This window comes from Spermophilus citellus, assembly GCF_964194105.1.
Source record: "Spermophilus citellus genome assembly, chromosome: 9".
In the NCBI taxonomy this organism is placed as follows: Eukaryota; Metazoa; Chordata; class Mammalia; order Rodentia; family Sciuridae; genus Spermophilus; species Spermophilus citellus.
The window spans coordinates 11,687,691-11,711,860 of NC_138191.1; the positions used below are offsets into that span (position 1 = coordinate 11,687,691).

The 24,170-nt window shown below is 43.2% G+C and overlaps 1 protein-coding gene across 1 annotated transcript; it reads right to left on the bottom strand.

The window, feature by feature from the left end:
• Positions 1–1,361: 1,361 nt before the first annotated feature.
• CD84 (CD84 molecule) lies at positions 1,362–24,170 on the bottom strand. Its single transcript, XM_081308110.1, has 7 exons — positions 24,096–24,170; positions 11,507–11,848; positions 9,150–9,401; positions 8,430–8,549; positions 5,571–5,668; positions 4,674–4,736; positions 1,362–4,114 (listed from the first exon to the last, which is right to left on the bottom strand). Exons 1-7 carry the CDS (start codon positions 24,139–24,141, stop codon positions 4,052–4,054), a joined length of 984 nt encoding a protein of 327 aa, XP_081164236.1. The 5' UTR covers positions 24,142–24,170; the 3' UTR covers positions 1,362–4,051.

A 24,170-nucleotide genomic window follows, 5' to 3' on the forward strand; every position in this document is an offset into this window, starting at 1 on the left:
GGATCCACAGCAGGTAAAGGGAGAGTTAAATGCACCAAGTCTTGCAGTCAAATCCCTTCACCTTGGCTTCCTGACTTTGTTAAGGCATTCCTCCACAGCCTTGATGCAAACTAGGAGAATTGATTTCTCTTTTACAGGACTGTTGTACTGATAATTAAGGACAAAGCTTCTAGCATAGCAGTTGGGATACAAAGTAAACCTTCAAGCTCCAGGTCCCCAATAAGTATTCCATTTCCATTATTATTAGACAGAGCCCCTGCTCTCTGAGCCTCCTTGGCAGGACAGGTATGGTATTGGGTAATTAGGATGTGGTATGGTAGTAACAGGAGGCATGGACGGCATACAACAAAATACGTCGGAGTTAGGGGGACTTCAGACGCGGGCACTCCACTGTCAGAGCCCATGTTTCTGACAACTGATTAATATGCTTTCTCTTGGTGTCTTTTTTTTTTTTTTCCAAACTTTATTTTACACACTGGATACAGTCACTAGATTTTCTTGTGAACATTATACAAATCAAGGGAAATTCAGGGGAAAGTCAAACAGAAGAAAAGGAATTGATCTGAAAGAAAATATAGTCCAGCAATTTCTTCTCTCAAGGTGGAACCTAAGACCTGCTTTCTCTTGACAAGGCCCAGACCAGTTGGGCTCCTTCCTACTTACACCATTTCCGAGGTGGCCTACTGAAGCTCTTCTCTTTTGGATATGTAGTTTAGAGTGTTCTGTTGATTTCTTTTAAAAAATAATATTTTAAACCAGCTTCATTTTCTTCTGGGAAGTGTGAGATGTAACATCAGAAGCCCAGTCAGTGTTTTCACGCAGAGGGACTGTCCTGCCTTACCAGTACTTTCCACTAGAGAGCGCTGCCCCAAGATTTCAATTTCGATGGTATTTTCAAAACAACTGGCACATTTCGGTCTGCTAGTAAATCCCTGTTCCCTTGAAACGATATTTTAATTTTATAGACATGTTGGTCACATTGTAGCTCTTCTGGAAATCCATGAAGGGGAAATAAGATCTCATTTATTTCACTTAGGAGGCTGAGACATGAGGATCACAAGTTCAAAATCAGCCTAAGGCAATTGAGTGAGACCCTATCTGGGAAAAAAATCACACTCATTTTACAGCATAATCTGAGGACTGAGTCCTGTGGAGGGAGTTACATTTTCATAAATCATAATATTCATAGGAAAGAATGGTTATGAGCTCAAAGGCTACCTTAAAAATTCCCGTGCACTGGATCCATCCCAGGTTTGCTTTTTTTGGAATATCTAACTCTTGCTTGCAATTACTCTTTATCCCTCTCTCCCTCCCCCCACTCCCTTTGTTTCTTTCTTCACACCAAGACACTGGGAATTTGACTTAATAAGCACACTGGAAGCAGAAGAAGCAGATTCCAAAATAAGGGTGTTCAGAAATGATCCCTCAGTCTCCCTATAGGGCAAGGGGAAACTCACCTTGCTCATCAGCTTCTTCCTCCTTTATAACCAAGTTACCTAATTTTTTTCCTTCATGCCCTTCCTCAGAGCACTGCCTCCTTCAGTGTTTCAGCTGACCTCTTAGCTGTCTAACTCTGAAAGTTTTCCTCCAAATGCCCTTACCCAAAGGCAGTAGCTTATAGCTGCATCCTAATGTTTAATGCTTGCCAAAATTTAGTTCCACTATTGTCATGACACAGGACTAAACCGGTCAGGGTCACTCCAGGGCGACTGGGCTGGCACGAAATAATGATGCACAGACAGGGAAATACTTTTTTCCTTTGGGTTCGGTGGCGGCCCCTCTGACTCAGCTCCCACAACAGAGGCAAGACAGGCAACAAAGGGAAAGAGCAGGACTCAAACCCTGTTTTACTGGGGAAAAGCCCTTCAAATGAGGCAAGGGGTCAGGTTTCAGGGGGTTGAGTCTAGCTCCTAATGTCTTGCTGTCAGCAGGTTGATTGACATCTTGGAAAGCCACGCCCGTCTCAAGTGCTGTGTGGGGATCAAAGGCAGAGCAAGCGAAAGGGACACAAATGTGCACAGCCCACACAGAGCAGCATCTCAGTCTAGTCCGCTTTGTGCGCTCAGGATGCTCACAGCTCACACACAGCCTGTGGCTGGTTGGCCACATACATAGCTCCTGTCCAGAGCCGCTCCCTACGCACTATGCTTATAGACATTGACCTATCCCTACTTCCAACATGTACCTTTTCTGTTCCGGCAGGCTGGTCACTTCAATTCTCTCCAACAGCATTTACAACTCTCACACAACTCTCTCATTATGTTGGGTGGTGGTGGATACAGAGAAAAATAAAGCAATGAATAAAAGACATGGGTCTTATCCTTAAGTAGTGTATCCTGTAGTGAGGAGACCAGATAATTATGTATGCTATGAGTCAGAATAAAATGAGCTGCGATTAGTTTTAGCTGATGATACCGGGAGACACTTCATAGAATAGGTGCCATTTGAGGTGGGCATTGGAGGATATGTACGTGGACAGGGGTAGCGACACGCATTCTGCTTGAGGTACTCCATTTTGCACAGGCAAGGGACTGTGAGCCTATGTGAAGCCCCAGCTACACCCCACAGACCAGTTATCTGCCTGATTCCCACCTTCCCTCTGCCTCTCTCTGTGGCCCAGCTTCAGCCTCGCCTCCTCCTCTAGCTCTTCTGACTGTTGTAGTTCATTTCACTGCTTGCAGCTGCAGTTTAGGACTTGACTGTAGTGTCTGTGTTGAATTTCTCTCTTCAGCTGGGCCAAAGGCAAGACATCATGCTCATCTTTGGCCTTGCCACCCTAAGAATGGTAGCCGGTGCTAGAAAATTCTATGGATTCATTCACTGGGATGGAAAACCTCATTCTACCTAAATGCAGCTCATTTTTTTTTTTTTTTTTTTTGCTGTGGGAGATTTAGACAGTTAGGTTTGCTAACACAAAAGGCAAACCATCCTCTTATGATCACATGACTGTCCAGCTGAGCTGGGGGTGATTCCTCCTTATGGCTAGCCAGCTGGCCATGTGTTTGTGGGGATTCTGGAGCAAGGCTCTCAACTTCAACTTGAACCTCCTGCCCCTCTGAGCTGAGAATAAGGAACTGGGTGAAATCCAGTTTCATAACCTGCACCATTACCCCCAAGTTTCCTCTAGTGAACCACTGTGCTTCCTTCAAGGTTTCTTGTTGGAATGGCTGGTTTACACCCATTTCCACCAAAAGCAAAAAGCATAGCTGATTAATTTCTGTTGGAGAGCAGAGGTACTGCGGGTGTCATCTTCCTGCTGACACCGCTCAGAGTGACACAGAAGGAAGACTTGGCCAGAAAGAAAGTCCCGTAAGACTTTTGAAATAGAGCCCAAAGAATAGTGCTCCAACATTCTAGTTTCTACAGAAGGAGTATTTCTAACACTCCATTTGGAGAGCGTGTCTTCATGACTAACAGCCAAAACTCTGACAGCTTGTGCCCTGCACGTAGGTCCCCAAGCAAAGGAGCGAGTGGGGGCTGGTACCATGCCATGCACTTGAGTGAGGGGCTCCCTCTGTCCCAAGGAAAGAGTATCTTTTCCTAATTTGCTCAAGATGATTTAGGAACTGGTGAGGGCCGTGTAGCAGTGTTCCTTGCATACACAGAGTGTGAGCAGAGCATCTTGCTGGTGTGTATGGCATGTTACAGGTGTGCAAAATATTGATTCCCTTCTTCTCACAGCTGCTGGACAGGTCTGTTACCTCTAGTCAAGAGAATCTTCCAGCCACGTGCAGGAGCAACTTTGATTGTTTAACCACAGAGTGCCATAAGAAAACATTATTTTCTGCACGTGCCATGATGTGAAGGAGATTGGGAAACTGCTCTGTCATTCATCCAAATGGGAGCCAGTCAGAAAGGGCAAGTAACCATTTGTCTGTTGGTACCAGCCATGCTCAGCAACAGAAGGTTTCCTGCTTGGCTTACATATTGGGATGCGGTGATTTGCAATCTCCCAGAAAGAGCTGTACAGAGAAGGTCTAGATCCAGAGCACTTGCCACAATGGGTGACTGCAACTCAGTTTCCCAGGGAGAATGCCATCTGCCAGCTAGATCACAATTTCATAGGCTGAAGTCTCCTGGGAGGTCTATTGTCCTGTGTGCCGGCTTTCTCCACCTGTGCACGAGAGGAAAATGTGAGTATATGTGGTTAAGGTGTGCCTGGGGAACTCCAGTCTCATGTGGTACCCAGAAGATTCAGCAAATGGCACAGGAGGTGGGGTGTCTTAGATTTCCCTAGTGCTGCAGAAATCTGGGGTAGCAGGGCCTTGTCTTTGCCCAGTTCTTTTCCTCTTCTCCGGCCACCCCATCTGGGACCCCCTGGGAATTTCTTTGCTCAGAAAAGCGCAGTAGGAGGGAATGGGGGAAATTGACATTGATTTTGACTCTAGGCTTGAGACAACATCCAGGGCTCAAGCTAGCTAAACTCTTTGTTCCTAGTTGGGCCCAAGTTCTTTCTGTATCCCAATAATTCTACTTTCAGCCGTACGCAGGGAAGAGCCACTGCTGGCTTTTCATTACTGGTGTCTCTTGTGATCTAGGCATTTAGAATGCTGTCAACAACCTTCCCACGGGCTTGCGAAGTCTTGGGTTTCAATTACCTACTGATGGATGGGGATCACCAAAATGACTGCCACAAAGAGGAAAGCAGGAATCAAAAGCTGAAAAGGATTTACCTTCTCGCAGTACTGCACGGTGGAATAAATTGTGTTCACTGGCTCTTCTTTGAAGGGAGTACCCTGGAAAGCAACATCCACAGTCCCCTCTGTGAGCCTTCTGTGAATCTCCCTTCCTAATTCTGCCTCACCCATCCCCCTTCTCCGGTCCCATGTTTACTGGGTAGTCTCTTCTCCTGGCCTCAGATCTAGTTTCATCCAGCTTTGGAGAGGACATGGATCAGGTGGGGTGAGGGGAGTGTTGTCTGCAACTGGGAGGGGAGGAGGAGCCAAGAGGAGGGATGTGCATGGTGCAGAGAGACTGAGTCTTGCTTAGTCTGGGTCTTTGTTTTCCACCGGCTCCATGGATGGAGCAGCCCTATCAGTCCAAACAGTGCTAGAGTGACTGGGAAAACTCCTTTCAGATCTCAGGGCAGCAGGCTGGTGGAAACACAGATGGAGGTGACCCAGGGTGTGGAACGGAGGGAGTCAGAGTCTGAGGAAAGTAACCTGCTGCTGCAAGACCAAGCAGCAGAGTGGCTCCAAGTACAGAACTGACCCTTGGAGCCACCTTAGCATCTGGTTTGCTGTATCCATGGCAGCAGCCCTCTCCTCACACTAGGGGCTCCTCTTTTGGCCCCTCTAGAGGGTGCTTCTTAGTCATGACTCTCATCTGACTCGAGCCAGGCCTGCATGCAGATGCTCATGACTTCAAACCTTGGAGGCTGCCAGGGGGTGCAGTGGACCACATTCCTGTCCTCACAGAGGAATTCATGCTATCTTTTCCCTGACCTGGTGTTTCCTGGTTGGACCCTCCAGACTTGCCGTGACTGCTTTCCGGGCAACAGAAGCCAAGGGCAATGGTGGCCTCTGTCCTGGAGGTGGTGGTGGAATTTCATGATAGCAGCAGCAGCTCACCTTGGACTGAGGGATTTCATCATAGATTCTGGCCTCTGCTGGTTGAGCGTCTCTTGAAACGGTGATGCTCGTGTATATTGTTTTCTTTGAGACAGTACCTGGGTCACAAATAAACAGAACCACAGTCTGAATGGTGGATGAGCTTTTAAAGATCATCTTAGTCCTATGTTCTTTTTTATTATGAAGAAATAAAGCCATACGAGGTCAAATGGCTTCATCCTATTGAGATTGATTTTTGGCTCTTTCCTTTTTCCAAAAATGATATGTGGAATAGGAGGCATGCTTCTCACCCAGGGCTCAGTGGGGTCTCTCTTCTACTCTAGAGTATGTGGTAGGCTAAAGAGGATCTCTTCACTTCCTGTGTGAGCAGTCAAAGGTAGCTCTTCCACCCAGAGTTTTCCTTAGTGTCTCTTGTAATTAGCAGGGATGTCCTCGAATGGCTAGCTGACTTTTCATCTCAGGGCCTTTGTTTTTTAACATCGATTCTCTCTGGTTGTACACTGTGTTGCATTATTCCGTTACATACCTTCCTATAACCACCTCAACGTTATGCACATAGTAGATGCTCCACAAACCTTGGTTCCTTGCTTGATTGATTCACAGAATTAAGAAACACTTACTAAGCTCCTTTTATGTGCCAGGTTCCCAGAGAAGCAAACACAGGAGAAATAAGTACCTTTTTTTTTTTTTTGTAATTTATGAGCTAGAAGGGATATTCATCCCAGTGTACTCCTTTTCTTTGTTACAAACAGAATATAAATTTACAAACAAGTTGAAAAGAGGGCTGGGGCTGTAGCTCCGTGGCAGAGCACTTGCCTAGCGTGTGTGAGGCACTGGGTTGGATCCTTAGCACCACATAAAGATAAATAAATAAAATAAAGGCATGCTGTTCCTCAATAAGTAAGAGAGAGAGAGAGAGAGAGAGAGAGAGAGAGAGAGAGAGAGAGAGAGAGCGCTCACGTGCATGCTTACATGCGCATGCCAGATTTTGGGGCCCTCCTATTCCAGGGCACCAGCATATCCACAAGTAATGGGTCTGAGCTGAGCAGTATCACAGCTCCAACATTTCAGAGTTTGGTCCTGTCTCAGTTCCTGCCCCAGACGTGGTGAGGGACCCAGACTGAGTGCTGTCTCTTATCTCATTTGTAAATATGAAAAATAGCCCCTCTCTTTCCCCAAGAGGTTGTGAGGGATCAAAGACAGGTATCTCTTGAGGGACGTTGCAGATCACCTACAATCCGAGCAGCCTGTGATTTCTCCCCTTTAGGAGGGTATTTAAGTTATGATGCCTGTCAAAAACTCCCTTCCCTAGAATGCCTCCTCTGTACCCACACTGTCAATACCCTTCAATTACAAAGAGAGTAGCTGACATTTACTGAGTATTTACTATGTACCGGGCCAAGCATTTCATATACTCCACTTAATAAGCATATGCAGCAAGCTGTATTATTATTATTATGAATATTTTACAGTTGAGAAAACTGAAGCTTACGATGATAAAATAACTGGTAGCTGATATATGATCAAGTTGGGACTTCACCCTCAGACCGACTGCACAACAGATACTTAGTCTTAATCACTATGTTGTGAGCTTCCCTCCCTCCCAGTTGTTATTCAGGAAACATAGGGTTGAGAACCAGAGTTCCTAGTGAAGGGTGTCAAGTAAGAACCTGAGGAAGCAGAAACAAGGGAGAGTTAGAAACATGGAAACAGAGGTTCCATATTGTTTACTGTGATTGGTGAGAAACGAAGATCTTAGATGGACCTGGGGTTAAGGGGAATGGGGCAGTGTAAACCCTCTTAGGGACTTAAAATCAGGTTTCCTTTCTTCCTCCTCTCTCCCTCCCTCGTTTCCTCCCTCTTTCAATCCCTCCCTCCCTCCCTCCTACCTCCCCCTTCTCCTCTCCTTCTTTCCTCTATTTCTCCTTCCTTTCTTCCTCCCTCTCTCCCTCTTTCTTTCCTTCCTTCTTTCCTTTCTTCTTTCTCACCAATTAGTATATGTCCCTCATAGACTCTCCAAAGGTCATTATCAAAATACGATGATATTAGAAGGGACCCCCAGAGACTCTGTGGTTCAGACATTTCACCAGTGAGGACTTTGAGTCCCAAGTGAACTAGTACAATGAAGCATGACTGGTTACTGGCAATGCTGAACTCAAACCCAAGTGCTGGACTCACCAGATACTGGCGATCCCAAGAACAGATTCTGAGGACTGCTTAAGGTAACCTCCTACAGTCCCCAGGGCCATCATCCTGGGAGGTGGTGAGGTGGTGGGGTGGGGATTGTAGGAAGGTTAGAAAAATGGGCCTTTCCTGTCACGAGCCATTCATGGGTTGTATGTGGGTCATTGTGCATGGAAACCTAGTGGATAGAGACATCTGGTGTCTGGGAATGGCCAGTGGACATTTTCTCTGATCAATTGCTCAGGGACAGTGTGAATATCTTTCCTGCTCTGATGTGGGCCCACTCAGCACCCGAGATGGATGTGACTTGCAAAATGTCAATCAACCTGCTGACTGCAAGACATCACGAAGCAGGACTCCGCCCTTGAAACCTTATCCTTGCCTTTGATGTACCCCCTGAAATAAACCACCTAAGCCATTTTCTCTTTGTTTAGTTCAAGAACCCATGTGGACTAGATCTATTAGGAGCTTCGCTTTCTGTAAATATATTTCTCAGTGTCTGTGTTTTATTATTTGTTAATTATTTGAGATGTTAAGATTTTAAGATGGCTTGGACTCCTCTGGGCAGAAGAAGAACCCTCTCCTGATACTCTCCACTCCACCTTGGGTAAATGGCTTCAGTTCCTGGAGGAAAGAAGGTCCATCTTCACATTTCACCGTCTGGGAGAATCCTACCTTGCCTTCTCTTGCACAGACGGAGGAGAAACACTGAAGGCAGGATGAGAACCAGCAGAAAGAGCACAGCCAGCCCGCTCAGCATCCCAGTGTGGCGAGGACGGGAGCTGGTTGCAGAGTCTGGAAATGGATGCTTCAGTGAGTCTGGACTCTCAGGAAATAAGCACGCGATTCTTGGCAGCCTTGTCCACATTCAGGGCCACTATCAAAACTGGGTGTCCTCAGCTGGGCATGGTGGTGCACACCTGTAACTCCAGCAGTTCAGGAGGTTGATCCTCCTGATCACAATTTTGAGGCCAGTCTGAGCAATAGAGAGAGGCCCTATCTCAAAATAAAAAACAAAAAGGGCTGGGGATGTAGCTCAGTGGGAGAGGCCCCTTTGGGTTCAACCTCCAGAAATGCAAAAAGAAAAAAAAAAAGAAGAAAGAAAAAATTGGGTGCCCCCCAAGGAGTGCTAAAGCTCCATACCATACCTTCTCCTATTAAAAATCAGGAATTGAATCAGAGATGCTCAGGTTTGCCTCAGAACACCCTGAATGCTTAGCATCTTGAAAAAGGCTTTGGCCAATTTCTCAGCAGGCTTCCTGGGAAGAGATGTTCCTAGAGACCAGGTTCAGCCTAAAGGAGGCCCATTCCCCTAGGGGTGAGACCAAGTTCAGACCTTGAAGATCTTCGGAGTGATTTCTGAGATTCATCAGGAAAAAAATCAGAGCTGGTTACCTGCACAGAGCTGCTGGGCAGAGATGGAGTCAGAACTGTTGCTGACGGGGTTCCAGGCGGTGCACGTGTAGGTCAGCTCTCGGTCCTGAGGGGTCTGGAAGATTTGAAGGACATTGCCCTCTTCTCCCAGAGGGCTCCAGCTGTATGTCACATTCTTTTCTTCTTTCTCCACAGAACACGTCAGTGTGACATTACAGGTGCTATTCACAGATGTCATGAAACTCTGCGTAATTTTTGGTTTTTCAAGCCGACCTGTGAGGGGGAAAATACGTGAACTCATGGTGAGCAGGAGCTGGTTTATGCCAGCTTATGAGAACCAATGGTTAAATTTTCAAGATGATTGTTAAATATAGTGTTATTAAAAATTAAATTATGGCTGAGGGCTGGGGTCGTGGCTCAGCGGTAGAGCGCTTGCCTAACACATGAGTGGCTCTGGGTTTGATCCTCAGCACCACATAAAAATAAACAAAATAAAGGTATTGTGTCCAACTAAAACTAAAAAATAAATATTAAAAAAAAATCTTTAAAAAAAGTATGGCTGAGTGCTGTGGCACGTGCCTACCATCCTTGTAATCCCAAGAGTTGGGAGGCTGAGGCAGGAAGATTACAAGTTCAAGGGCAACCTGAGAAACTTAGTGAGACCCTGTATCAAAATAAAAAAAGGTTGGGATGTAGTTCAGTGTAGAACACCCATAGGCTTAACCCCAGTACAAAAATATATATGTTAATATATTGTATATATTTTAATATACATATATTTTAATATGCACATATATTTAAGGACAACTAGAATTTTCTTTGGTAGGTGATGGATAATTTTAAGTTTTTAATATCCACATTAAAATAGTAAAAATAAACAAGTAACATTAATTTTAGTAATGCATTTTATCTAAGCTACTATCCAATATATCACTTTCACTTGTAACCAATGTGAAAATTATTAATGAGTTTTTTTTATACTCTGCTTTTGGTGCCAACACTTCAAAATCTGATGTGTATTTTACACTCACTGCCATCTCAATTTGAACTCATTACATTTCAGCTGCTCAAGAGACACATGTGCCTGATGGCTACCATATTGGACAAGGTGAATCTAGATCAGTGATTCTTAAACTTTAGCCACATAGGAACAATACAGACAAAGTGTGAGATTCCTGGACTCTACCACCAAACGTTGGAAGTGAGACCTGAGAATCTGCATCTTCAAAAAACTTCCAGGTGATATTGCCAGGCTAGAGACCATATTTTGGATAATAGTGTGTGACACATCATGCCAGTTATAATGACGATAATAAGTAGTTCTGATATTTTACCTTTAAAAAGAACTTTGCAAGTTGTATGCATGTATGAATATGTAAAAATAAATCTCATCATTATGTACAACTATAAGGCACCAATAAAAATGTGGAGAAAACCATTAAAAAATTAAAAAAAATTGTCATTAGCTACTAGAGAAATTCAAATGAAATGAAGAGATATCACTACACACCCGTTAGAATGGCCAAAATTAAAAAAAATAATGCTACTGCCAAAGGCTGGTGAGGATGCCGAGCAATTGGACCCCTTATACATTCCCAGGGGATGTACCTAAAATGTAAAATAGTTTGGCAGTTTCTTTTAAAACTGAAAATGCACTTCTCATCTAATTTCATTCTTGGACATTTATTCCACAGAAGTGAAAATTTATCTCCTAAAGAAACTTGTACCCAAATGTTATAAATCTTATAAACAGCCTTATTTAGAATAGCCCCAAGGTGAAAACAATTAAAATGTCCTTTGGCAGGTGAAGGGTTACATGAACTACTGTGCTTGCACCATGGGATTGATACATACAATAGTTTGGGTAAATCTCAAAGAAATTATGCCAAATGAAAAACAAGTCTCAGAAGGATATATTCACATTGCAGGAGTGCATCTACATAACATCTGTGGAGTAGTAACATGGTTATAAATATGAGCAAATTAGCCCTCTCCAGGGGTTAGTAGTTTAGGAGCAGAAAGAGGGAGGTCATAGGTTGTCCATGAAGCACAAGAGAATCCTGGGATGGCACATTTAACTATTTTGCTTGTGGTGGTGTTTGTTTCCATGAAGTTACATGTGATGGCTGTGATGACTGGAAATTGAACCCAGGACTTTGCACATGCCGAGCAAGTGCTCTACCACTGAGCTCCATCCCCAGCCCTTTTTATTTTGAGACTGGCTCTAACTTGCCCAGGCTGGCTTTGAACTTGGGATCCTCCTGCCTCAGCCTCCAGAGTAGCTGGGATGACAGGAGTGCACCACAAGGTCCAACCAGGTGTCCTTTAGACAACAAAACAAAAGTAGGAACCCAGCCCTCCTTCCTCCCACAACTCACGGTAGACCTGAAGGTGGTAGCGTTTGGTGGTGGTGTACGGAGAGTTGTTTGTGTTGATGTCTGCTCGGTAGACTCCTGCATCTTCCATCCTCAGATCATTAATGATCAGGTTGTAGTTGTGATCTGTGACTTCTATTCGTTCATAATAATTTTTGTGGGTCGCGACAACTATGGGTGCTGTTCCTGGGTCTCCTGGTCTCATAAAAGCAACAGATGTTTCAGAAGTCCACGCAATGCTGGCGAGTTGCTCTGATTCTTGAATATTTAAGGGAAAAGTAGCCGACTCCCCCAGAATTCCATTCACCACCATCAAGGCTGCATCATTTCCAGCTGCTTCCAGCCCTGAGGACAAACAGAAAACTGTAACATCTGACTCTGGGCACCATCCAGTTCCTTGTCTTCTCAGCCTATAATCTCCCTGAGGAGCTTCCTCGGATACAGCTCAATCAGTTTCCTGACAATGTCTTTAGCACTTTATTGTAGTATATTTAATGTTATGACAACTATATTTTCTAAAGGAGTCTCACCTAAAATTTAGTTTCTCAGTGAATTTGTAGAGATCTGTTTTATTAAAACATGTTTACCTAGTGTACACTTTCTGAAAGTTAGAAGGCAATTTGAGAGATGAAGACCACAAACCTCCCTGAGGTCCAAGATATACCAAGTGTACTTCTTTCTCAAGATCATATTGCCAAGTAGTGGAAGAGCTTGGGACAAGATCTAGAATATCTGGGCTGACGGACTCTTGGGTCACTGCTTTTTCTTTTTCTGTGGTATTTGTAAAAAAACAGGTTACATGTTTTGCTTCTCTTCATGGAAGATATAGGCAGAAGATAAGGGTAACCATAGTGACTTTGCACCATCTGGTTAAGAAAGCCCTTCATTTCCGTGACAGAGGCTCTGGAGAAATTATTCCCCTAGTTGACGATTTTTCTTGGGGTGTCTTTTTGGGTCACTTCTATATCCTCATTCTCTAGAAGAATACCTGAGGCATAAGGGGTTGCTTAGAAAATATTTATGGAATGAGTTTGAACTCATTCATGTGTTGTCTAGACTTTCTTGGACCAGCTTGTGAAGTAAGCAAAGATCACTTCTTCATTCATCCTTTTATGAATGAATGCATGTCTTTATTCAGGGTCAGTTTTGTTTCAGACACTTTGACAGATACTTATTAATTTGATTTATGGTACAAATGTTTTTTTGGGCATTTACTCCTTAAGCATGATACAAGGAGCTGGGGATAGAATGGTGAGTGAGAAGAGATACAGTGCCTGCTTCACTTACCAATGTCGATTAGATAACCCACAGACAAAGAGACAGATAAAAAATATGCAATGATATGCTTTGAAGGAGAAGAGTAAGGGGACTTGATCTATCTTGGGAATCCAGGGAACATTTCCTAGTGAAAGCCAAAGGGTATCTACTCTTAAATGTAATGTGGGAAAAGTGAAAAATTTAATCTCCTTTTCTTCTCTCCTCCATCACCTTGTGAAGATAAACTGATTGAATACGTAACTGTAAAATTAGAGGCAATATAATTATAAGGTATTATTTTCTCACCTTTTATTATGATGTTATTCTCTGAGGTTGTTTTTTAATTTTTTTTTTGTGGTGCTGGGAATCATTTATTTTTGTGGTGCAAGGCCTGGTGCATGCTAGACAAGTGTACTTTCCCGAGCTATACCCCCCAAGCCCTCAAATTACTTCAAAACTGATTGGACAGGTGCAGCCAAACCAGAAAGGTGTCAATCGCAAACAGCTATTTGGACTGTTCTGATGTGTACTTCTTATATGTAAGTTTCGAAGGCCAGAATGTGTTTCCCCCATATGTAGGTTCATGCTGACCCTAAAATTTATATAGGTCTTGGCATAGAGAGGGTAAGAATAAGGGCTATTGAGAATACAAGTCACTTGGAAGTGTCACAGGAATAAAGGGCTTTCTTAACCTGTTGGTGCAAAGTCACTATGGTTAGTTACCCTTGTCTTCAGCTCAGTAAGTACTGCAAAAGCCCCAGGGCTGCTCATAGAAACCTCTGTCCTTTCAGATCAAGGGAGAGCCTCCCTAAGGAGAAATATCCCAGGCAAGGTCTGCTGTGTTAGTTGGAGCAAGTGGGCTAAGCCCAGAGGAGATGTTACCAGGCCCTGAGATGGGAGGGGAGACAAAGATTTATTAAGTGCTAAACCATGTGCCAGATGCTGAGTTAGAAACACAGGGCTAAACAGACTATCATTGCAGCCCTAAGGGGCTTGAAGCTCAAAGAATAATAACGAAAAAATACAATGGTGAGTGCCAAACAGAAACAGCAATAGGAACAAATCATTGAGGGGACAGAAATTTTGGTTAATGCTGCCTTTGGTAATTGCAGTCATATTTTGCCAAAATCTTTGAACCTGAATTCTCTCCAGGTAAACTGTTCTACTGGGCTGATGAGGTCTGGTAGTGGGGCACTTGAGTGTCCCAGCCTGAATTCTTGGATGTCCCAGTTATTGGCATGGGATCTGTGCAGTTGAGCCTAGAAGGACCCTGAACTTGGTTCATTGCAGCGATTCCAAAGGGCCCCATGTTTTCACTTTGCATTAGGTCCCGTGAATTTTAGAGCTGATCTTGCTCCTGCATCTTCCATGTCTCAAGGTTTTATAAAAATTAGGCTCAAGTGTCTAACCGTCTTTCCACTCTGGATTTGAGTTAGGTCAAATGAAGTGAACAAGACCTGAGACTTGCAGCTCTTGTGGGTTCTTAAACCCTAGCCCTGGGGAGGCACTTTGCTAAGACTGAGAGCTTCTTGGTATTAGAGCAGTTGGGAAGCCACAAGTGATGGGTGGGTGGTACAGTTTGAAGAGTGTGCCTGCTCTCCATAGCAAGTCATTCAGGAAGTGATGCTGGGTTATCAAAGGGCAATCGGGCAGCGGGGTGGAGGGGAGACCAAGCCAGAGGAAGTCCTGCTACTCTTTGTGCTTCTGGTGTTGTTGATGCCAACTCCCTGCTTGGTGAGAAAAGGCAAAGCGTCCACAGTCATAGGATAAAGGTTCTGCCACCTTTAAACGTTCCCAATTGTGCTCTAAGTAGCTGAAAAACCATGTCGTGGAAAGACAGGAAGGCAGAAGATGTAGGTGCCAGTACTTTTTATTTATGAACGGGGTGACCTTAATAAAGTGACAAAACATTTCTGAGTGTATTTCGTTAGCCAGGATGAAAGTAATAACTATATTGGCCACTATCTGCTTAGCAGCAAATGGTGACATGCTTTGTTAACCATCAAGGCAAAACTGGCATTGGTTATTTGGAGGATTGGTAAGGATCAATTGTATTATGCCCTTTACAGCTTCCATAGGCCATCCCTATGGCATCCTTGGTGATGCCAAGGACATAGGAGCCCTTTTAAAGTCTTCTTCTTTTTTTTTTAACCTAGAAGCACTATATCACTGAGCTATATCCCCAGTCCTTTCTAGTTTTTCTTTTGAGATAAGTCTCATTAAGTTGCTAAGGCTGGCCTCCGATTTGTGATCCTCCTACTTCAGCCTCCCGAGTTGCTGGTATTACAGGCATGCACCACCATATCTGTCTCCTTTAAAAGACATTTTTAAGGAATAATTCAAGTAAAGGAGGGGTGGTTTTTAGGTACTCTTTTTTTCTTTTGTGGTACTGGGGATTATATTCAGGGATGCTCTACCCCTGAAATAATCCCCAACCCTTTTTATTTTGAAATAGACTCTTGCTAAATTGCCCAAGCTGGCTTTGAATTTGTGAATTTCCTGTTACACTTCCCAAAATTCATGGGATTACAGGCATGTGTCACCCAGTTTTTAGATACTCTTGGTGGACTTCATTTTACTCTTAAAATACTTCAGAGGGTTTTAAAAGAGAATCTCCATATCAATCAATTTCAATATTTATTTTTCTAGGCGCTAAAGGAATTCAAATATTACATGATTACTGGAAGGCATCTTAGCAAAACTCAATTTCAGAGAAAACTTGTGGCACAGTAATGTCTTGAGAGAGGAGTAGAGGTGTAGCTCAGTGGTAGAGCAGTTACCCAGCATGGGCAAGGTCCTGGGTTCCATCCCTAGTTTTGCTCCCACTCACAAAAATGTCTTGAGGACTTATCATAAAATGTAAGATGCTAATCTATGACAAAGACAGGTTCTTTGGAGTTTAATATCTTGTTAGGCAAATAAGACACATGTTATGTGTATAACAGTCATGTTTGTAACTGTCATTAACACTAAAGAGGGCAAATGATAAATTCAAACAAATAGAATAGACAGGTACTTTCAGTAGGAATTCAAGGGGAGAGGTCATGTTGAGCCTTATTGGTTAAAGAAACTTCTACAGGCAGTAGAACTTGACAAGGGAAAATAGAATTTTATTAGATGGAAGAGAAAGGAAGAGAATCTCAGGTTCACAGCTTCAGAATAAAAGTTTAGAAGCAGAACTTTTGATGTCAGTTGACTGAGTAGAGATTTGCATAACAGAGCAGAGAGAGGTAAGGCTGGAGAGACAAATTAGGCACAGCCTTGAGTCTGAGGTCTATGTTAGAGGCAGAGGAAACTATTAAAGTTTTTTGAGGATAAAGATTAGAATAATGTTTTAAGGTCATCATAATATAATAATGATGCAAGGAAAACAAAAATAGAGAAGCCCGGCTAGAGAGACCCTTTAGCAGACTATTAGAGCTATCTGGTCATGAACCAGGGACTGATAATGGGATAGAAAGGAAGGGCTGGGTTTGAGAGATAGCAAAACGCAAGGCAAGAAATAAGGAGGCATCTAATAGAACCCAGTTGTTCCACAATGAATTTTGAATTTCTCTACTTTGTGCCTGGAAAATTTGTCGTGGAAAACTAATTTATACTGGGAATTTTACGGTGGGAAGGAGTCAAAGGAGATAGACAGTCTGGTGTTAGAAATATGGGATTGGAGAATGATAGTGGACCAGCTAAGTAAGCAGTCAGCGGATGGATGATAAGGGGGGACTGGGCTTGAAGTATTGTTGGGGTGGGGGAGCACTGTGGCCAGATCTACTAGCTTTACCCCCACTATTTGTTCTCTCCCACATCTCAGTGATAGAGTCCTTAATTTTTGGAAGGGCGAATGGCCACCCAGAAAAAGGACTACATTTCCCTGCTGTCTGAACGGGGTGATGTCACCAAGTTCAGGCCAACAGAATGATAGTCAAGTGTGGCCTGTGCCCCCTGTGTCTGTAGGAAGAGGAGAATTTGCTTTCTTCATCTCTTCTTTGCTTCTTCAGGCTGAAATACCATGACAGCGGGATCTCAGACAGATGTTATGGATCATAAGGAGAAAACCAAGGACTGAGGATGGTGGAGCAAAAGACAGAAAAAAATCTGGGTCCCTGATGACTTTGTGAACTAGTCCACCCACTGTGAACCGCCAGCTCTGGCCGTTTTACGCGAGCAAGAAATAAACTTCCTTCTTGTTTAAGACATTCTTCCTTTCAGCTTTGTTATGTATCATCCCATGACCCTCAAGTGGTTTGGAAATCATTTACAGATAGGGAGGGATTAAAGGAAAGGAAGGTCATTTGGGAAGAGTAAGGCTGAAGTCCTAGACAGCTATTCTTGATGACCTTCATCTCTTGTAATACAGGACGTGAGACTGTCCACGAAGAGTGAGGAGACCAAGGTGAGACTGGCTAGGAAGCGTAAAATTTAGGGGGACACATTTTGAATACAGTTATGTTTGAACCTGGAAGTGTTATCTTGAGAAAATGATTGAGATTCATTGATCCTCAGTTCCCCAATACAACCTCCCCATACACAACCTTACCACAATGTAATTACCAAGAATGCTGAATCCTTGTTTTAATCACTGCTGTTTCCCCAGAAACTAGTGGATGGTTACCAAATGTTCATGAAAAAAAAACAATGAATACATATATTTTTTCTTACCACTGACCCAATTACCGTTATTTAGCAATGAAAAGAATTGAGGGCAAGAACACGTTTCACTGGCCTCTGAGTCTTGGGGTGAAAGATCAAGGTTTAAACTGATTGATAAGAAGGAGCCAACTTTGATTTCTTTCTACTCCAATATTCTATACTGTTTGTAAAGAAAATTTGTATAGCTGGGTGCAGTGGCACATACCTGTAATCCCAGCTACTTGGGAGGCTAAGGTGGGAGGATCACAAGTTGGAGGCCAAGCATTTTGACAACTAAGTAACGACTTAGTGAGACCCTGTCTCAGAATAAAAAATAAAAAGGCTGAGAATATAATAATCTCTGTCTCATAGAGCTGTTGTGTTGAACCTGGAAGTGTTATCTTGAGAAAATTATGAGGTTCCACCCAGGGGAACCCCATTCCCACCCCCGCGTGGGATGTGGGCGGTATTGGTTAGTGAAATAAAACAGAGCTGTCCTGCCACTTTGAGAGATTACAGAAATTAGCTCAGTGGTAGAGTGCCTCTGGGTTCAATCTGCAATATCAATATCATCCCAATAATTTTTTTTTTTTTTGGATGCAGATCTGCAGAATGGAGACCCACAGCCAAGTTAGTAGAAGTATCTTAAGTAGGGATCAAGAAACACCTTCCAGTCATGGATCTACTATCTACTAGCCAAACGTCCGTGGAAGTCACTTAATTCAGTCTCAGGATCCTCATTGGTATGCGGGAAGCCATCTGTGAAATGCAGGAGGACCTTCTCTCAGCACGGCAGCCAGGCAGGGAACAGTTCTGGCAGACCGCCCCATGCACGTGACCTTCCCCTCTGCTCTGCTGGAAAGGTCCCTCACAGTAGCACTGGAGATGGCCATAACCCGTTAGGAACTGAGCAGCCTTCCCGCCCCCATCTTTAACCTGTTTTGGGTGAAGAACTTCCCGTGGAATTACTTTGATGTCTTCCAATATAAAGAAGCAGGTGCAGGCTCCTTTGTGTTAGTGGCGATCGGTCTGGTCAGCTTGCCTGTCCTGCCCCCAAACTACTCTCTGTGTTCTGTGTTTTTTTTTTTTTTGTTGTTGTTGTTCTATTTTTCTTAGCTTTGATTTGTCATCCAGCTCATTCCACCAGGGGGGAACCCCATTCCCACCCCCGCGTGGGATGTGGGCGGTATTGATTAGTGAAATAAAACAGGGCTGTCCTGCCACTTTGAGGGATGTCAGAGATTAGCTGACAGGAGAGTGCGCTCAGGCATGTCTACTAATGGAGAAGAACCTACACACCCCAAGGGGAGTCTTGCCTTGAGGAGAGTCTTCTACCTGCCCCTGTATGAAGCACACGACTGAGAGTCACTGAGAACTCAGCTGCCTGGGTTTGAATCTTGGCTTTGTCGGGTACTGGCCATCATCCTTAGGTACAGTTAGTAACCTCCCTGTGCCTCAGTTTACCCAGATTTAAAATGCAGATTATAGTAACACTGACATTATAGAAGTGTTACAGTTCAATGAATTAATTTTGGCATACTTCTTAGAACAGTGCTTGGCATGCCCTGTGTTTGTTATATAAATTTTTTTTGTGTGTGCGTGCTGGGGATTGAACCCAGGACCTTGTGCATGCTAGGCAAGCACTCTACCAACTGAGCTATATTCCCAGCCCCTAAAATTAAAAAAAATAATAATTTTAGTTGTAGGTGGACACAATGCCTTTATTTTATTTATCTATCTTTATGTGGTGCTGAGGATGGAACCCAGTGCCTTACCCATGCTAGGCAAGCGCTCTACCACTGAGCTACAACCCCAGCCCTATTATATAAAATTAATAAGCATGTTACAGAGATAAAAATAACACCCTGGACAACTCAGAAAGAAAAAAGAAGTGTTGGGGTTTTGCAGAGATGTCAGAGGAGGTCTAACAGTAAGCAAGGGTGGACTGCGGATGATTGTACTGTTGCTTAATAGACACCCTCAACCCTTGTGTTTTCAGGATCCTTCAAATAAGCACTTCTTGTTCTTTTTTTAGCAGTAGCTGACTTCCTCCCTTCTTCTCCATCCACTGCCTACCATGGGGGGTGGAAGGTCCTTTTGTATTGCTGGACTGGGATGGTGACCAGAGGCAGCATGACCTTGCGGTAGCCAAAACCCAACAGTGGGTTATAACTTGTCTAACTAAGTTGAGACACTGGAGGCAAAGAGGAAGCAAAATGGTTGGGCAGCAGAAATTTTGTGTCATTCTCCAGAAACATGGAAAGTCCTTAGTCACAAGGTTGTCAGAAAAGGGAACCTGCTACTCTCCTACCACGATATCCTATTTTCCTCTGCGATTTTTCCTTTATATTATCTTTAGTGAGATTTGGATTAACTTTAATCAGTTGCTTCAAAACAAATAAAACCAAACACACACACATGCATGTGCAAAATCTCAAAAACAGAGACGAGTTCATGGCCATCCATTGCTTTCCCCCGCTCCTCTCTATTAGCACATACTTAAGCATCACGTGTAACAAGCGGAAAATGGGTACCTATACAGTTCCCCCAATATCAGACCTGTCAACTGATGGCTCATATCTCTTCCCCCCCCCCTGGTTCTACAGTAATGAATTTAGTTACCCCCAAAGTTTCAGATCTACCTCTCTCTAAAGGGCCAAGATAAGAAAGGTTTGATTCAGGAACACTTGAGAACCTGGATGGCCTGGCACTGACTGTCGGACACTCTCTGCTCTGTCAGATTACAGGTTCATATCCGGGGCTGCTTCAGCATATTGGACTGACACCATGGGCCTCTATCCTCCCTGGAGTCTGGTATTATTACAGGGACACAGTTTCCATCCTCTATTCGAGATTCATGTCTTTGAGCTGATGTCCTGACGTCTAATTTTCCCCACATACACTATATTTCCATTTCTATAGTTAAGCTTCTGTGTTTGAGCCCCGCATGAGTGACCATGGTGGTCATCTGCTCAAATCTCTTTCTAGAATTGAGGTCTTGTGTTTATCTTGAAGGTCTCTCCCTGCAAGGACTTCAGGCCAGTGGCAGGTTGGCTCTTGTTAGTGCCCTTCAGTAGGCCTGCATCCTGTCTCTGACCCCTGGGATGATGCTAGGGGTCTAGTTATCCTTGGACAGATATCCAGGTGGGCGCCCTCACTTCTTGGGTTTTTAAGTTTCTGCTCAAATGCTTCATGATCTACTCTACACCCAACAGGGACATCAAGACCATGTTGATATTGGACTTCTGTTTGTTTTGAAAAAGCTAATTCAAGTCAACTTAAATTATACTGAAATAATGGTGTGTGAACAGAGTCTGAAGAGATGGCTATTCCCCCAGATATTCTGTCTTGAGAGTCTGCCAAAATTTCTATTACTGACAAAGGGCTTGTCCACCAGTACCTCTGTGGTAGGGGAAGAGAGAGGTGCAGCTTCAACTTGAATAATCCTGTCTTTCAAGGAATAAATTCCCAAATATGAAAACCATCCATAATGGGACCAGTGTTTTACTCCACTTTGGCAAGAGAATAGTGCTTGGTGGTTAAGTTTAAGGACACTGGGGTTTATTTATTTTTAATTTTTTAAAAATATATTTAGTTGGACACAATACCTTTATTTTACTTATTTTTATGTAGTGCAGAAGATTGAACCCAGGGCCTCACATGTGGTAGAGCTAGAGCATGCGCCTAGCTCTAGCTCTACCACTGAGCCACAGCCCCAGCCCTGACACTGGGGTTTAAATCCCACTTCCTCTACATTTTGGCTAAATGACCCTTTGACTTAATGTGTATCAAGGTTTTTATCTGTAAATAGGTAGAGTCATAGTATCCATCTCATGGGTGTTGGAGGAAATTAAACAAAACAATAACCGTCGTCTATGGAGAGTGTTGTCAGAGTAGGGATTGTTCCACCCATGGTTTGTTATTGCTATTATTTTTTAAAATATTTTTTTAGTTGTCGATGGACCTTTATTTTATTTATTTACATGTGGTGCTGAGAATCGAAGCCAGTGCCTCACACATGCCAGGCAAGCGCGCTACCACTGAGCCCCAGCCCCAGCCCCTGCTATTACTATTATTGATGGGAGATAGGAGAAAGGAGCAAGGGAAGGGGTTGAGGAAGTAGATGTAAGAAGTGGGAGGAGAAAAAGAAGGATTAAGAGTGTGAGAGAGAACACAGAGAGGGAATGGACAGGGAGCAAAAGTGATGGATTCTCCCATCTTCTACTCCCAGAGGGTGAGTGGCTAATACGTGGAGGGACAGTCAGAGTCACAGAGCTCCCAAAGTGACCATGAGAAAGTCAAGCTCAGAGCACAAGACTGTGAGTCTTGATTCTCCAGGAAAACCTTTCCATTGGGGAGCAGTCAGAGGTTCACACACTCAGACTTTCCCTGTGTCAGTGATTTCAGGGGAAAACGGGGGATTTCTACCTTCATCTCGCCACATCTTCTCAGCTGCTTTGACTGCTCTGAAGTCTAGGAAGTGCATAAAACCAGTGTGCACTCCTAAGCCCAATACCAAATATGAGGGCTCACCTCTTCTGGGGACAGCAGTGGGGGGGATTTTATGGCGTACATGTGCACTCAGGAAAATGGAAATGTTTGTGGAATAATCTTTAAGAGGCAAACATATCCGTTCAGTCAAGGTGAATGATGTGTGAAAATGTTTGCAGCTTTATTCTATAAAATATGCACCATTCTCTATTTAAGGAGTCCCTAATGACACGAATATCTTACCTGGTTCCTTTTTCAGAACAACAGCCCACACCTAAGCTCAAACTCATTCTACTTTTCTGCATGCTCATGTTCCTTGGACCATCCCAAACAAAGGAGTCCTGTCCAGGATCTTGGTGCAATAAATTCAAGATCCTTCCTAATAATGCATGGGAAATCCAGTGCAAGCCAGAAGCAGTGGTGCATGCCTGTGATTTCAGCGATTTGGGTGGGGTGTGGGGTGGGGGCTGAGGCAGGAGGATCTCAAGTTCAAAGCCAGCCTCAGCAACTTAGCAAGGCCCTAAGAAACTCAGTGAAAACTTTTCCCAAAATAAAATATAAAAATGGCTGGGGATGTAGCTCAGAGGTAAAGTGCCCCTGGGTTTAATCCCTGGTACCACCGTCACCACCACAACAATTAAAAAACAAAAACTGTGAAAAACCAAAAAATAGCATTAGCTAATATTTGTTAAGCATGTACTATACTTGGTTTCTATACCAAGTATTGTAAATTATTATTTTGATTCTCTAAATAATCCTACTAGTAATAGTTTCCCCATTTTGAAGGATTTGAAACAAAAGTTCAAAAGGTTGCATAACTATTAGAGGATCAAAACTAATGGGCAAGTGAGTTGCTACTAGATGATTCAACAACTTTGACTTCAGTTTCAGGAGAAGAGAAAGTGTATCTTAGGGCAGCCCGTTATATTAGCCCTTTGAAGAATGAGGATTTGAACACATAGTGAGGAGATCAGGTGGAGCAGAAAGGCCTATAACCTTGGGTTACAAGAATCAATGTCCATTTCTAGTTTTACCAGTTTCGAGAACTGGCACTTCAGGTGAATTATTTAATTTCTGAGTCTTGGTTTACTCTTCCTCTTTTTCATTACTCATAATGAAATTAATAATTTTCATCTCACCTATTGCAGAGGTCCTAATATGGATAACATAAGAAGTAGGCATGATAATTGAAGAATACTTTTCAAACTAAGTGAAATGCCACCCCGTCTATTCCTTCTCTGAGAGATAAGGACATCCCTAGGTTCCACTCTGTTCCCCATCTCCTGGCATAGGGTGATCAGCAGAAGCTGCAAATACTCAGCCTGCTCAGTGGGTGTAATCTCCATAAAACTCAAATTAAAGGAGCCATACCCTGGTCAAGGAAACCAGAGAGATCATAGTGCACTGATTCTACTTTTTCACAAAGTCTTAACCCTCCAGGTTTCCTAGGTTCTCACTCATGCTAGGCATTTGCTAGTGCACATTCAGAGCTGGTAAGAATACTAGAAGTACACTTAGAAATTCCAAACATAATCAATTTTTACATGAACAGGCAATTATTTGGATCTAGGATGATAATATGAGCAATTATAAAGCACTCTGAGGACTTTTTTGTTAATATTACCTACTTGTTCGGTAGGTAATCTAATAACCAATATTAATTTAAGGCATAAGTATGGAAAATAGAGTTTATAACTCAAGTTCTGAACCTCTGTTTTTGTTTGGAATTTACTTGCACAGAAATGGCGGGAGTGTCATCACCTTCCCCCCATTTATTTTAGAGTTTTTGGAGAATAGAAAGCAGACTAATAATCCTGAATGTGCTTTTAAAATGAAAGGAGCTCATGGAGAGGAATTTTTTTTATAGTGAGAAATCATGCAACATTCTAATCTGATAGAGCAATGAAATATCATTAGTCAGATCATATCTCTCTCAAAAACCACATAACACATTCATTTTCTCAGATGTTTGGAGACAGCACAGATAAAACTCAGAAATATTAACTCTACAGTTGAGAAACAACTTAAATTGTTTTAAGATTTGAGCTTAAAGCCATCCCCCATTAGTTGGATCTCTTTTGAGTACAAGGTATACTGAAACAGAGGGTCTTCTGTTGAGAAAAGATCAAAGGGACACTTCAGTATCTTCCTTAAGAGCAATTTCTACTACTTTATGGAAAAGTAGGAATGAGGGAGGTTAACAAGGGTCAGAACTCACAGGTTTGCAGAAAAAGGAGCGAAATCCACAGGAGGTGCTGGGCCATCTTCTTCTGGGCTCTAGTCTTCTGCCGAC

What these genes read in the sequence shown, in the direction of transcription:
- CD84 (XM_081308110.1), bottom strand. Translation starts at nt 24,141, where the DNA reads ATGGCCCAGCACCTCCTGTGGATTTCGCTCCTTTTTCTGCAAACCT. An exon ending in GCTCCTTTTTCTGCAAACCT is followed by an intron (nt 11,849 to 24,095) that starts GTGAGTTCTGAC and finishes GTTTGTCCTCAG; the next exon opens with GGCTGGAAGCAGCTGGAAAT. An exon ending in ATGAAATCCCTCAGTCCAAG is followed by an intron (nt 4,737 to 5,570) that starts GTGAGCTGCTGC and finishes GTTGCTTTCCAG; the next exon opens with GGTACTCCCTTCAAAGAAGA.